The 13815-nt window shown below is 49.8% G+C and overlaps 1 protein-coding gene across 13 annotated transcripts in view; it reads left to right on the forward strand.

The window, feature by feature from the left end:
• The window catches only part of mbnl3 (muscleblind-like splicing regulator 3), a 32975-nt gene that overhangs the window by 8770 nt on the left and 10390 nt on the right, over positions 1–13815 (forward strand). For 4 of the 13 annotated variants that reach the window (XM_048232019.1, XM_048232023.1, XM_048232020.1 and 1 more), the window contains exons 2-6: positions 1101–2513; positions 7308–7472; positions 7741–7941; positions 8546–8779; positions 11325–11478. In XM_048232019.1, the coding sequence (XP_048087976.1) occupies positions 2340–2513; positions 7308–7472; positions 7741–7941; positions 8546–8779; positions 11325–11478 (928 nt within the window). In that variant the 5' untranslated portion in view covers positions 1101–2339. Of the gene's footprint in view, positions 1–700; positions 2514–7307; positions 7473–7740; positions 7942–8545; positions 8780–11324; positions 11479–12633; positions 12694–13815 lie in introns of those variants that run through there. The other 9 variants (XM_048232011.1, XM_048232016.1, XM_048232021.1 and 6 more) reach the window with 5 other exon arrangements.

The raw sequence follows: 13815 nt of genomic DNA on the forward strand, positions 1-13815 counted from the left end.
CCTGTGCAGCGTCAATAGCACCCAGGTTTTGCAGTCATTTCTGCTGAATGTCACTGCCTTTTAAATCTGCCCATAGAGCATAGCAATGACAGCCTCACACCCTGCCAAGGTGGGTAGGTGCTGAGAGAGAGACACAGAGAGGGACATGGAGAGAGAGAGAGAGAAAAAAAGGAAACGGCATCGGTGCGTCACTCCTCACGCCATTGGCCAAGGAGCCCCTCTGTCAGCTTGCGAGGCTCGCTGTGATTGGCTGTGTGATCCTGTGCTTAGTGCTCAGCAGCTGCAGTAGTGAAAAACAGCTCCCTTTCTCTTCCCGGGTGATTTTCCACCCCTCTGTTTCACGTTTTGCAATTGTGTACAAAAGCTGCAGTGACGTCAGAGTTGTACGCTGACCTCTCCGCGTGCATAAATCACGAGCATGTGCGCGTTCAGACATGCTGTCACTTTATCCTCCGCGGAGCACATGGGAGTTGCTGAAGTGACGTATCACCCCCCTCTCTCTCTCTCTCTCTCTCTCTCTCTCACTCACCCACCCGCTCTATCTCTTAATCAAGACGTAGCCTGGCCTTTTTCCTGAGCACTGCTGTCTGCTCTCTCTCCCGGCTGCCCGCCCCTCTCTCCTTCCTCTGCTCTCCTCTCCCCTCTCTCTCTCTCTCTCTCTCTCTCTCTCCGTCCGTCCGCGCGGCTCCTCCTCAGCTCCCTCTCTCTCTCTCTCTCTCTCTCTCTCTCCCTCTCTTCCTCCTCTGCTCTGCTCCTCTCCATGTGCTCTCGCTTGCTGCCGTCCGTCTCGCTCCGGTCGCTCCTCTGCCCGTCTCAGTCTCCCGCTCTCGCCGCGTGTCCGTCTCAGGTTTGCAGTGCAAATAGTGCGCGGGGCTGCGCTGGCCACACGCGCGCGTCTCCCCCTCCTCCTCCCGCTCCTCCTGCTCCTCCTGCTCGTCGGCTTTGTTTGTTTTCAAACTGCCACCTGTATTCCCCGCGCCCTCACAGATGAGTGGCGCTCCTCCGCAGAGCTGCTCTCCTTTCAGTTGACTGATCGCCAACTACTCATCGCCGTCTCCTGACATACTTTTTTTTTAATCGTCTTCTCCTTCCCTTCAAAGGCAGGCTTTTGTTGGACTGAAGCCACGCACTTGAAGAAGTGAGGGGCGAAGATGAGGAAGGAGTGAACGTGGCGAGCACAGGACTTGTGGGGTGCTGGAGGGATGTGAACAAGACTGAAACAAGAGGACAAACTACAGCCCCACTAAAGTGCCTACGCTGAGAGCAGCAGCAGCAGCAGCAGCAGCAGCAGAGGCATTCCTGGCTTCCATGTGGGTCTACCTGCTTGGATAAATCTCCCCCCTGCTGGCTTGTGTGAGTCTTTCTATGTGTGTGTGTGTGTGAGTGTGTGTGCGTGCGTGTGTGTGTCGTGTGCGCGTGTGTGCGTGTGTGTATGTTTGTTGAGGGCTTGGCCTTGACTAGGATTATATTTCACCCTGACAGGCAGACAGTTTCTCCATCTCTGCTCCCTCTCCTCCTGCTGCTATTCCACCCCATTAGATCAAGGACACAGGTCCATTAGTTGTCCTTTTAAAGACCTTGCCTTATCCTGACGTCCAGTTACAGTGTCCCCCCAACCCGCCCCACCCTACCCACTCCCTTCTATTCTCAGACATGTTAGCATAAGTGGCTAGCAGCACTAGCGCTTGCTTTGCTTTGGCGATGGGTCATTTGGCCGCTTGAGAGGAACCTGCGTAGTTTTCTTCGGGCCGGACGCAAACGAGGCAGGGAGTGGCGAGAAGGTGACCCGCCACCCCACAGGCGAGCGGAAGGACGCACTCTTTCGGAGCCCTGCGGAGCCTGCCTGCAGAGGGGCCGCGGCCGGACACGCCCCAGCATGCCACGCTGTCCTGCCTGACCTTGGCACCTCGTTCCTGAGACAGAGCTGGACTCTGCAGACACCCCCCCCACACACACTTAACCACCACACCTGCAAGGACATCCATAAAGCATTTCTGTCCAAAGCCCCACCTCTTCACCTTTGTTAAATCCTGCTGGACTTCAGTATACTCTCAGCTATTCACAAACTGAGCACTAGTCAGTGTTGTTTCTGTTTTTGTTTATTTTCTCAAAGTGATTTGTTTGCCTCACCTGCCTGCTTTAACACCAGGACATTGGGAGTTGCTGTGCTAGGTATCAGCTAAGCTAACTTGCCATCATTTCACTGAGGCGCTGTAGGGTGTTTCCTTCTCCGTTGTTGCTGTGTGCTCTGTTTGTCGCCGTGCCCTCCATTGCCGCTGGGTGCCCCACCCCGACCCCCCGACCCCACCCCTGCTGGCATCTGCCATCACCCCCTCATCATGGCCGTCAACGTGGCGGTGGGCCGCGATGCCAAGTGGCTGACGCTGGAGGTGTGCCGCGAGTACCAGAGAGGCACCTGCTCCCGCTCAGACGCTGAGTGCAAGTTCGCCCACCCCTCTCGCAGCTGCCACGTGGAGAATGGCCGCGTCATCGCTTGCTTCGACTCGCTCAAGGTAACACACACTCACCCTCGCCAGAGGGCACATACACACACACACACACACACACACACACACACACACACACACACACACACACACTCAGACAATGGCGTTGCATTCCATTGATGTGTTATTCAGATATAGTGGCACTTGTGAGGAGAGGCTGTGTGTGCAACGCACGTAGTTCCAAGGGTGTCTGTTGGCTCATCACCAGTCCCTGTAGAAGGACAAGAGAACCTGAGAGGTAGCCAACTCATCACATGTGTATTAGATCCATAGCTGAGAGGGCTTTTGGAGAAGACAGCAGCCACTTAAAACAGTTTTGCTCCTTCCCACTCTCCCATCTATTGTGTCCCTTGTGAAACTGTAAAACAAAATGAAGAGTATTCTTCCTGTTGGGAACACAGACGGTGTGATGTTTAGTGCATGCAGCATGTCAGTACTGTCACTGTTTTACCTTAGACAGCCTCCTGATGATCAAATACACACCTTCCATTCTCAGCTAAGAGCAAACACAGAGGATCCTTCTTCATCCTCCTCCCTGTAGAAGTGGCATCAGTGTGTCTGTCTGTTTGCTTACTCAGGAAATGTGAGCTATCTTCAGTTAGCTGAGGAGCCAGTGGAGGTCAAAGACATCATCACACAACCATACACGAGTCATTTGTTATTGTTCAGAAATCCATTTTAGTATTGTCAAATATCAAAATTGAAGTGATACACCGATATATAAGTATTGTTAAGATGTAATATCAACTCTATCAGGGTTTTGTGTCTCATAAAGTACAGACGCAGGAACAGTGTAGGTGTTTTTTTCATAATGGCTTAGCGCTCCATCAGTGGCCATGAATGGAAAATAAGGAGAGGCACCACTAACAATTACTCTCACAACAAACAGCTTTGAGAGAGAGAGAGAGAGAGAGAGTGTGTGTGTGTGCTTGTGGGTGCATGTGTGTGAGTGTGTGTGTGTGTGTGTGTACTTGTGTACGTGTGAGTGTGTGCCTCTTCTCTCTGCAGCAGGAGACACAGACAAGGGAGACTCTGTCTGAGTGCAGCAGCTGTCTCCTCTTTTTATTGAGTTAGAATTTATTATTCGGCCATTTTTCTGCTTTATGCTTCATCCTGCAGCGCAGGAGAGAGGGAGAGAGAGAGAGAAAGAAAGAGAGAGAGTGGGAAACAGAGAGGCCTAGCAACAGCACTAGCCAGCCTATTGGGTACTGTAATCCCTGTGAAAAGCACTGGTGTGCTGATAGCGTGGGGTGGTGTTCAAGCCGTGCTCCCTGCTTGTCGAGCATTCAGAGTGACGTGATTGATGTTTTTTTTCTCAGAATGTGAACCATGACGGCTTCTCGTGCTGCTATCTTTTGTGTACTATACGGAGAATCTCAGGGTTGAGCCTGAGTGAGTGGGAGAGACCAGTAAAGGTCAGAAAAGATTCTGTGTTTGTGATGGGGCTTGGTTTTAGTGGGCTGATATACATACACACACACACACACACACACACACACACACACACACACTTGGTGTTGTGTCTGCAGTCTTCTGAGCTTTCTTACTGATTGAGTGTGTTAATCATGATCATCCACCCAGTATGTGAATATTTTCTGACAGTGCTCCCTCTGTCTCTAGCTTCTTGATTTAAGTAGGGCTCATATTTATGTTGATTTATTTCCTGCTGGTGGCATGTGGTATGACACCAATACTTAATTACCCCTCCCTAGACTCCACCCTCCCCCACCCACCCTTCCCTCTCCCTCCTCTCCTCCACCTCTCTTTCCTCTCTCTCCTCTTTTTTGCTAATTTATTGATCTCCCTTAATGGCTGCTACCGTGTCACTTCATCCGAGCTGGCCACGTAAGCGTGAGGCCGTCCCTTCTTTGCATGGCCCGCTCAGCGAGCCCCGTCTGGACAGCCTGTTAACCTGTTGGCAGAGGGGAGCATGAATAATGCAGTTGGCCGGCCCCTGCAAACGACTCTGCTGTCATTTGAATGATGGCACCAGTCGCACGTCCGTTGTCATGCCTCGTGTCTACGCTGGGTCCTTTGTGTCGAGCAGTGCACTAGCGCATCGGTCCTCTGTCATGTCTCGACAAGGACACCGGTTTCAAAAACGGTTGACTGAGCAGAAGCGAGACATGGCAGGAATGTGACGTAAAGAAAGTCTGATGTAAATGAAGGAGTGGCGTGGCAAGGGTTAAGGACTGGGCTTTTGCTCACGAGCCCTCATGCTCAATTCTGTTTTTGCTTCCCTCGCTCTCCCCCTGTTCGCTTTTTGAGTCTCTGTGGCCAGTCAGCAGACAGGGAGACAGCGTGGGGCCAAACTTCCTCCCTGTTGCTGGGTGCGTTTCCATGGCGACGCAGAGGAGATCCCTGACCCAGCGCGTCCTACTTGATATGACTTACAGCTTTTCATTCCCCCCCCCTCTTTCTCTCCCTCTCTCTCTCCTTCTGTGACCTTCTCCATGAAGAGGGGAACTGTGTGAACCTTGGAAGCGAGTCCTGCTGACTGTGTGTGTGTGTGTGTGTACATTCAGACATCAGACGTGTGTAATATCTCAGTGCAGTATTAGTTCCAGTTAGCCCGTAATATCATAGCTTCCCCAGTCCTTCATTAATAATGCAGCGGAGTCTGTGCTCTGCAGGGATTGGCCAGGGCTTGATGGTGTTCCTTAGTGAGCTGCTGAGCTGGAGTGGGCTCCTGAGATCGGGATGCTCATTACTCATGTCTCTCATAGCCTCTCAGTGATTAGCATGTCAAGTCTCTGTGTTTGCGTGTGATGGGGGAGTTTTTAAGCCATTAATATTTAGTTACATTTAGTAAAAATGTTACAGTACTTTTTTGTGGGTTTTTGTTTTGTACCTAAAATAGCTTTTTTGCTGTTGTCAGCCCCGAGCGGCAGGTTGTCTCTACACTAGGTTGTTGAGTTTTGGGTTGGTCAGGCAAACCATGGAGGCAGTGTTTAGTCCCAGTATGTGGCTGTCGTCCTCCTCGCGTCCCCCTTCCGCCCCCCCTGCGATGTTGCTCAGCTATCCATCACGCTGTCGCCGCCGCCATGACGCTCCCACCACCCAGCTCCATCTTCATTAGCCTGACCTCATCCGCCGCCCGCAGAGACACGAGCCCAGAGCACGCCGCTTCACTTCCAATCGCGCCGCACTTGCATCACCGTTAAGACCCGGCCTACGTGGCGAACAGAGCAACAAGACCTCCTCAAAGGTTGTGCTCAAGGATTGAGGAGCTTAAACATCTCATTCCGCACTGACTGACAGATGGCCAATCAGAATTTTTCTCTTGGTTTTATGTCAACTTGGGGTGGGGTGCTTTCTTGTTGTCGGCTGACCGGCAGAGCGAACGGACGCCGCGCGATCGGATCAGATCAAGACGTGGAAATGAAGCCAAAGGCACAAGGTCACTAGCAGAGAGCAGACTTTAAATGTTGTGGAGGGGCTGGAGGCATTAACATGGCCGGCACACCCTTACAGGAGTGCTGATAAGGCAGAGCTGGGCTCTGGTGGCTTCCTGGCAGATGACAGGGCAGTGAGGGCAGCAGAGCCCCGTTAACTCACCGCTTTCCTCTCAGCCCACAGATTCAAAGGCTGATTGAAATGCTCCCTCCACTTCAGCACTTCATTTTTGTCTCCAGGTATTAAATATTATACTGGAGCAGGGTCATGCTAATGACCATATCTGAGTTTACGTTCTTCTCAAGAGATTAGGTTTCAAACCACTGCAGACATATGCCAAATAACAATGCTAAACAGGTGCTTAAGGTTGCTTAGCAAATATGACTGCCTTAACACCATGAATCACCCAACAAAATGATTTGCAAAAATAGGAATGTATTTGTGTGCTGAAATAATGTCCTTATTTGATTTGCCATGACTTTGGGCTGAATTCACTGAGGCAGAGTTTGAAAGTAAATTCTGGTATCAGTAAAACCACCAGCAGTCTCCTTCACACCACCCTTGTCTTCCTCTTTTTTGTTTTTGCAGATGTGATGTGTGTTGTGTGTGTGTGTGTGTGTGTGTGTGTGTCTGCCTGCTGTGTGTGTGTGTGTGTGTCTGTCTGTCTGTCTGTTTATCTGCTGTGTGTGTGTGTGTCTGTCTGTCTGTCTGTGTGTGTGTGTGTGTGTGTGTCTGTCTGTCTGTCTGTGTGTGTCTGTTGTGTGTGTGTGTGTGGTTCACAGAGTTCCTCTGTGGTCTAATCTCGCTCAGGGCTTCAGTCCACACCAGCGACACGCTGCTCCTCAGGTTGGCTCCCGCTGCCCCGCCGTCACGAGTTCCCAAACTGTTTGCTTTCCGCCCGCCGCTGAAAGCTGCCTGTCCAGAAAGTAGATAAGACACGCTGCCTGTGATGTGGACCGGCCTTCTGTGTGCAGGACTCTGAGATAGCGACACGTGTTCCTATGATGTTTGGCTATTGGTGTTAGCAGACATGCAAATGAATGCATGAATGAAGACAAACACAAGCTAGCAGAGATAGCCAACTGCTTTTCTACCCTTTCAAAGGTGTTCAACATGCATGGCAGTGTACAGCTGTGACTTTGCATCTTATTTACGTTAAAAACACATCCATTTACATGTTATCAGGTTCTATGTACGGACCTGTCTTCATTACTCAGGAAATCTCCCTCTAATTGATCTCCTCTATCAGTGCGGTCTTATCGGTTTGCCGTCTTGCTGTAGCTCCCTGGAATCTAATAAGTGTGAGCCCATGAAATGTGTCACTTAGCTGCTGTCCCTCCTCCTCCTTCCTCTCCCCCTCCCTCGTCCTGCGTGTCCCCGTCCCCATCCCCCCTCCTCTCGCAGGGCCGCTGCACACGTGATAACTGCAAGTACCTGCACCCCCCGCCGCACCTGAAGACCCAGCTGGAGATTAACGGCAGAAACAACCTGATCCAGCAGAAGACGGCCGCGGCCATGTTGGCTCAGCAGATGCAGTTCATGCTGCCAGGAGCCCAGCTGCAGCCTATAGTGAGCTGACCACCGCCTCCTACACCAACACATGGCCTGGACATGCTAGAGCTGCAATCAGCTAACTAAATTAAATTGCTAATTGCTAATTGTACATTGCTAATGTGCTCTTACCCCCCTCCACCCTCTCTGCTGTTGCCTCTTTTTTGGTTTATTTTTGTTTCTATCTTCTTTCTATCTCCTTCTCCCTCCCTCTCTCTCTCTCTCTGCTTGTCTCTCTTCTTCCCTCCTTCTGTCTCTTCCTCCCCTCCCCCTCTCCTCGTGGCAGACCTCGTTCCCAGTGTCCCCCTCTCTGGCCAGCAACCCCGGCATGGCGTTTGGCCCGTACCTGAGCCACATGAGCCCCGGCATGGGGCTGATGCCCGAGCTGCTGCCCAGCGCCCCCGTGCTGGTCCCGGGGAGCCCCACGGGAATCGCCATGGGGAACGGAAACTCGGCGCAGAAGCCGACGCGCACAGACAAGCTGGAGGTACAGTACTGCAGTGCAGCAGGCAGGCAGGCGGCTCACGCTGCGGCGCGGCCACTCCGCACGCCCCTACAGCCCTCGCCATGCGCGCCAGCGCCTACAGATTGGGCACATATGTGCTAGAATGCATTTGGGGCAGTGCCATGGCTAAAACTGGGCTAGCAGTCAGCAGTGCGGGCTCTGTCAGCAGTTCCAATCTCCTCCATAAACAGCAGCTCTAGTGGGCTTTAGACTGTTGGAAATACTTTTAATGTAAGCCACAGTGAGATTGTCTTAGTGAACTTCAATGGTAGACACTGGGTTTAGTTTATGTTGTGGAAAAAGTATTCTTGAAGAAGTATACTTTGATGTGTGTTGAACTGAATGAACTGTAAAAAAGCTGGAACAGAGCTGTCATGAATGCCACAGAATATTTAGCAAAACTCTGATTTGATCTTATTTTGTGCTCTTGCTCTTGTCTTATATCATGTAGCATGATAAGAACTAGAGTAGGACTAGATGAAGACGCATGCACATGTGTTCATCAGGACCTCAGGGATATGTCATACTGTCATACACACATGGGGCTGGCTGCTGCTCCAATGCTTTCTGTTTCCTCTATGCTCAGGTGTGCCGTGAGTTCCAGCGGGGTAACTGCACCCGGGGCGAGAACGACTGCCGCTACGCGCACCCCATGGAAGCGGCCATGGTGGACGGCAGCGAAAACTCGGTCATCGTCTGCATGGACTACATCAAGGGCCGCTGCACCCGCGACAAGTGCAAGTACTTCCACCCGCCCGCTCACCTGCAGGCCCGGATCAAGGCCGCCCAACACCAGGCCAGCCAGAACGCCGCCGCCATGGTGAGTCGGACAGGGGATACACCCCACCAACCCACCTGACCAAAGTTCTGCGTCTCTCTGGCCACAGCCCAAGTAAACGCTGACCCCTCAGTAGCCTTGACCAGCTATGGTTCCCCAGTAAATACTGCATTCCGAAAGTGACCGCTCACTGACCCACTTCTACAGAATGTCAGAGGAAACTGTTTTAAAGACAAGAGGCTTAATTGGTAGTCCTGTTCTGCTCCTCGTTCTGTATGGATTGCGAACATTTAACTCAAAAGTTTATGTTGGATGAATTGCAGTATTTTATATGTATTACTGTACTTTAAACTGTATTATTATATATGATGGATGGTGTGCCGGAGGGTCTAGTCATTGATGACATTTTTAATGCAATTCCCCCACATTGATCTCCTAGCTAAGACCACACATTTAGATTCAAGCGAAAGCATGCCGTACCACCACAGCAGTAAAACTGTCCTACATAATGACCCACCTTCCCAAATAGCCGCAGCAACATGGAGCTATAAATATCCACACGTCAAGACTTACATTGTTTTCAAAGTTCGTTGTTTTCCACGTACTTCTTGTTCGGAAAGGACTGGACCTCTATGGCAAACATGTTTGGCTGCATAGCAAGGGAGAATAGTCCTTGTACTCGTCCTTGTCAAAAGTCCCCCTATTTAATCACTGTGACACTGTGATCAAAGTCAATTCAATAAGAGCACTTCCTCATTATGCATGTAAGTGTCCAGACAGCCTGATGTATTAAACGCACTCTCTTGACATTTTAGGTTGTGAATTTCAAAGATGCGCAGAGCTCCTGCCACCTGACAGTTCATAGATTAAGCGTGTTGTGTTGGCATCATCAGCAGAGGGCTAATTCATACCCACTTAAACCCAGCAATTATGGAGCTGCTCAGTGTGTGTTGCTGATTTTTCAACAGTCTGTTAGATTTGTGTGCATGCATGCGTGCGTGTGTGTGTGTGTGTACTGTATGCGTGAATGTGTGTGTGTGTGTGTATGTGTGCATGTGCATGACTGTGCGTGTGTGTGTGTGCGTGTGTGTATGTCTGCCTTTGTGTGTGTGTGTGCATTTGCGTATTTTTAACCCTGTTTTAACACACCCTCATATCTCTGCATGGGGCTAAGTGCTAAATTATTCAGCATCTCTGGCTGAAGCAGCTGGGTGAGGCAAGTCCTTTGTCTCCCCCTGTGATGTATGGAGGCTCCTGCCACTGTGATCAACTGCAAACAAAGTCTGTCTGCAGTGCAGGTGCAGGAAAAATAAGAGAGTGAGTGAGGGAGAGAGAGAGAGAGATGGGAGGCAGAGAAAGAGAGAGAGAAGAGAGACTATTGTTTGTGTTTTTTACTGGCATTGCCAACTGAATTTAAATGAGAGGTAAATGTTAAGGACGTAGCGAGAGCGCATTTTTGTTCCCTGTGTTAGCATTTGACGAGCAGGGCTCTGGATTTCAGCTTGACATTGATCACCGTAAGCTCATGTAGTGTTGGGTAACAGTCTGGGGAAGGAGCTAATGAATCTAACTCGGAGACATTAATGTTGCCTGCGCTAACGCTAGTCCATAAAGCTAGCCTAGCGCAGCACTCGCGCAGCCTTCTCTCTCCCTCCGCATGCATCGTCCTCATCGCCATCTCACCCTGCGTCTGCCGACTGCTCCCGCATTGCCAGTCTGTTTAGTTAGCGCTGCCACCGCCATCGCCACGGCTACATGCCCATGCTGGCCAAGCGTTCTGCCTGCCTGTTGTGCTGCGTGGTCATTGGCCCGCTGTCATCACATGCTCTCTAGCCGCTCAAGCTGCCCCAGCCTGTCGTCCGTCCCTAGAAACACACCCTGTGGCCGGCTCTGGACTCAGGCCCTTCTATCCCATAATTCTGGTGCTCAGTGTCAGAGCCTTACCTTTGCTCTTCTATAGTAAACCTATTCATTTGAAACCCTGATTTGGTCCATCTCTAGTTTGGGGTAGAGTCTCAAGATGTATCTGGATGGTCTCCATATATTGAGTAAGAAATTGACAGTGAATAATTCATGTCTTTCTGTGAATCTGCATCAGTAAGTGTGTTTGCATATTTGGAGATTCATGGTATTCATACATTTCCCTGAAAGCTTGTAGCAAAGTGATTTTTCTGTCTTCCCATTTGTGCCTCCAATCTAATGGTGGAAACAAATGATGTTAAACTCTCACCCTGATGAACGGCACACCTGGGCTCTTGAGTAAGCAGTACATAAAATCCAATTAGTTTGCAGTCTGCACTTTTGTGTCCCTGTTGGTATATCTTCAGTGGTTGTAAAAGCCAGTGACAGATTTGTAGGGAGGTTCAGATTGCAGCATTAGATTCTGTGAAACTCAGGATGCTGTTTATAAGGTGAGCTTTGGTCTTCTGATCCAGTCTCACCTTGAGCTCCTGACACCCCATTTGAGTGTTTATCTCTCACCATCTCTCTTTTTATATTATGGCTTTGCCTCTTATTTTCTCTCTCTCTCTCTCTCTCTCTCTCTCTCTCTCTCTCTCTCTCTCTCTCTCTCTCTCTCTCTCTCCAGTCCTTGCCTCCAGGTTCGATGCAGGCCCTCCCAAAGAGGCCCACCATGGAGAAGAGCAACGGAGCGTCGGCTGCCGTCTTTAACCCCAGCATGTTCCACTACCAGCAAGCCCTGGCCAACATGCAGCTGCAGCAGCAGGCCTTCATCCCCACAGGTGAGACCCACGGGGCCATACGGACGGGGCCACCCACCCTTGTGCTGGGCTGGGCTGGGCTGAGCTGATCTGGGGCCTGTGGAAGCATCGCCACGCAGCACATAACCATGCTCCGCACGCACCACCGCCGCCACTTGTTCTGGTGTGGACCCTAGTGTCACAGTGAGCAGGTGCAGGCAGCAGCAGTAGCACGGTCCCATCAAAGCCACACCCAGCATGCATGCACAGCCTGCGGGGCTTCCTGAGCTGGACACTTTTGATACTCCTCCGCTGCTTTTTTTTCTTCTTCTATCTCTTCCTCCTGCTCTCTCCTATCTATCTTCCCCCTTTTGTCTCTCTCTTTCCCTCTGCCCTCTCTCTCTCTCTGGTTTTTCTATCCTTATCACTTTGTCTCTCTGTTTCTTTCACTCCTCCAACCCCCTCTATCTCTCCGCGTGTGTCTCTGGTCAATGCATGCGTTGCCTCGCTAATTGGTCCCCTGCAACTCTCCACCATCTCCAGATGCCCCACTGCAGCAAACACACGCACACACACACACACGCACACGCACACACCACACACACACACACACACACACACACACACACTGTAGCGCTGTACGGGGGAGATTAGCACTGTAAGCCCTGTAGACCAGAAGCCCAACTCCCCAGTGTCCTGTAGCAGGGAGCTTCCTGGGGAACAGCAACCCAAGACAAACACACGCCAGCTTGAGACCACTGCAGCTCTGCATCTGGAACCAAAGCCTGTGTGATCAGGCGAGATGAGAATGCTTCATATCCCCTACTTTCTGCTGATGCTCCCGGGGAACTTGCCAGCTGCAACATGAAGCCATGTTAGCATTAGCATCTCAGCTTCTCAGCAGGCTAACACGCAGGCTAACACAGACACTGCTTGCGTCATAGGTATACATGCAGGTATAGGTGTATACATCGTTATCGTGCTGCTACATCCACCCACCTCAGTGTGCCTGTGCTTTTGCATCTTGTCATCCTCTGTGATCGTGTGTTGTTGTTTACGGAGTCTTCCTCTGTCACATTAACCCGGATGTTGTTGATGCCCTGATGTTCCATCCTCATGTTCTGACCACCTGCCTCATCTCTCCTCTGTCCTCTCTCATCTCTCCTCACTCTCACCTCTGGGCGTTTGATGGGAAAGGCCCAGTCTTCTGCATGAGTCCCTCTGGAGGTGTTGGTACGTCCTTTGCCCCCACTCTGTGTAAGCCGATGGTCTGGGGGATGTATCTAGGCTCTCTGGAAGACTCACAGAACCTAAGACAATTAAACATCTAATTCAAATTACTAAAGTTTCATAATATTACTATGTATGCCTGCATTTGTATATTGTATAGTAACATAAGAATTCAGTAAGTTTGTGTCAATTTTTAGTCTCATGTGAGCATAATGTTAATTGTCCACACATTGGCAGTCTTTTATTCCACATTGAATGTCAAGTGTATTTGCTGTTTGGGTTATTCTGGTTAGCTAGTATATATATATTGTTTTAAACCCCAGAAAATCCTTCCATTTCATCTCATGACCTGACCTGTCATTCCCCATGTGTTGTCCATATGGAGAGAAAATATGTAGCCATCACGTTAATCTGAGGGAGGCTTTGCAGAGCTCTACACTAAAAAAAAAAATTCCAGGAGCACTTGTGCGCCCAAGTTAAAAAATGTAGGAGCACAGACACAAATTTGGGTGCACAGTCAGTTCTTTACTTAACTTACACATAATCTAACATTACACTGCAGCTAACAGTTAAACATGCCAGTGCACCAATTGCAAAGATTAAGAATGACTGACGACATTGATGACAGGCTACAGGAAACAGGATTTTAAAGATCAGTGCCTACTGTCTGTTCTATGCGAGTCTGTTCTATTTTCCTACATTTTGTTAATTTAGCTAATCCAAATATGCCTATGGTGACCTATCTGACTGCATACTGAATACTACTACTAAAACAGTCTATTTGATCTTCCACAAAACCCAACATAGTCTAATCAAGGATATATTTTTTATACTTTTATTTTTTATTTGAAATATCTGCATTGATGGGGGCAGTTAGGCAAACATTAGGCCTACTTTCGTTTTGCACTTCAGCTTCAGTGTAAACAAACAAGAATGCGTGGAAGCCTGGAGTTGTCAGTAGTGTTCTACCTTTGAATAAAATGGGAGTATTCTGGGAGGCTACTTTTTTGTGCCTGTTAAGCTACAGCTATATTTTGCATACTGCAGCCAATCGTCAACTGGGCTAAAAGGCTTGTTAGGTTACCTTTCGTTCTCTCACTGCATTCTCAGAATCTCATCCTGTTCCTCCTATATCCGATGAATTCGGTG

The sequence above is a fragment of the Alosa alosa genome, chromosome 21, assembly GCF_017589495.1.
Source record: "Alosa alosa isolate M-15738 ecotype Scorff River chromosome 21, AALO_Geno_1.1, whole genome shotgun sequence".
Lineage (NCBI taxonomy): Eukaryota > Metazoa > Chordata > Actinopteri > Clupeiformes > Clupeidae > Alosa > Alosa alosa.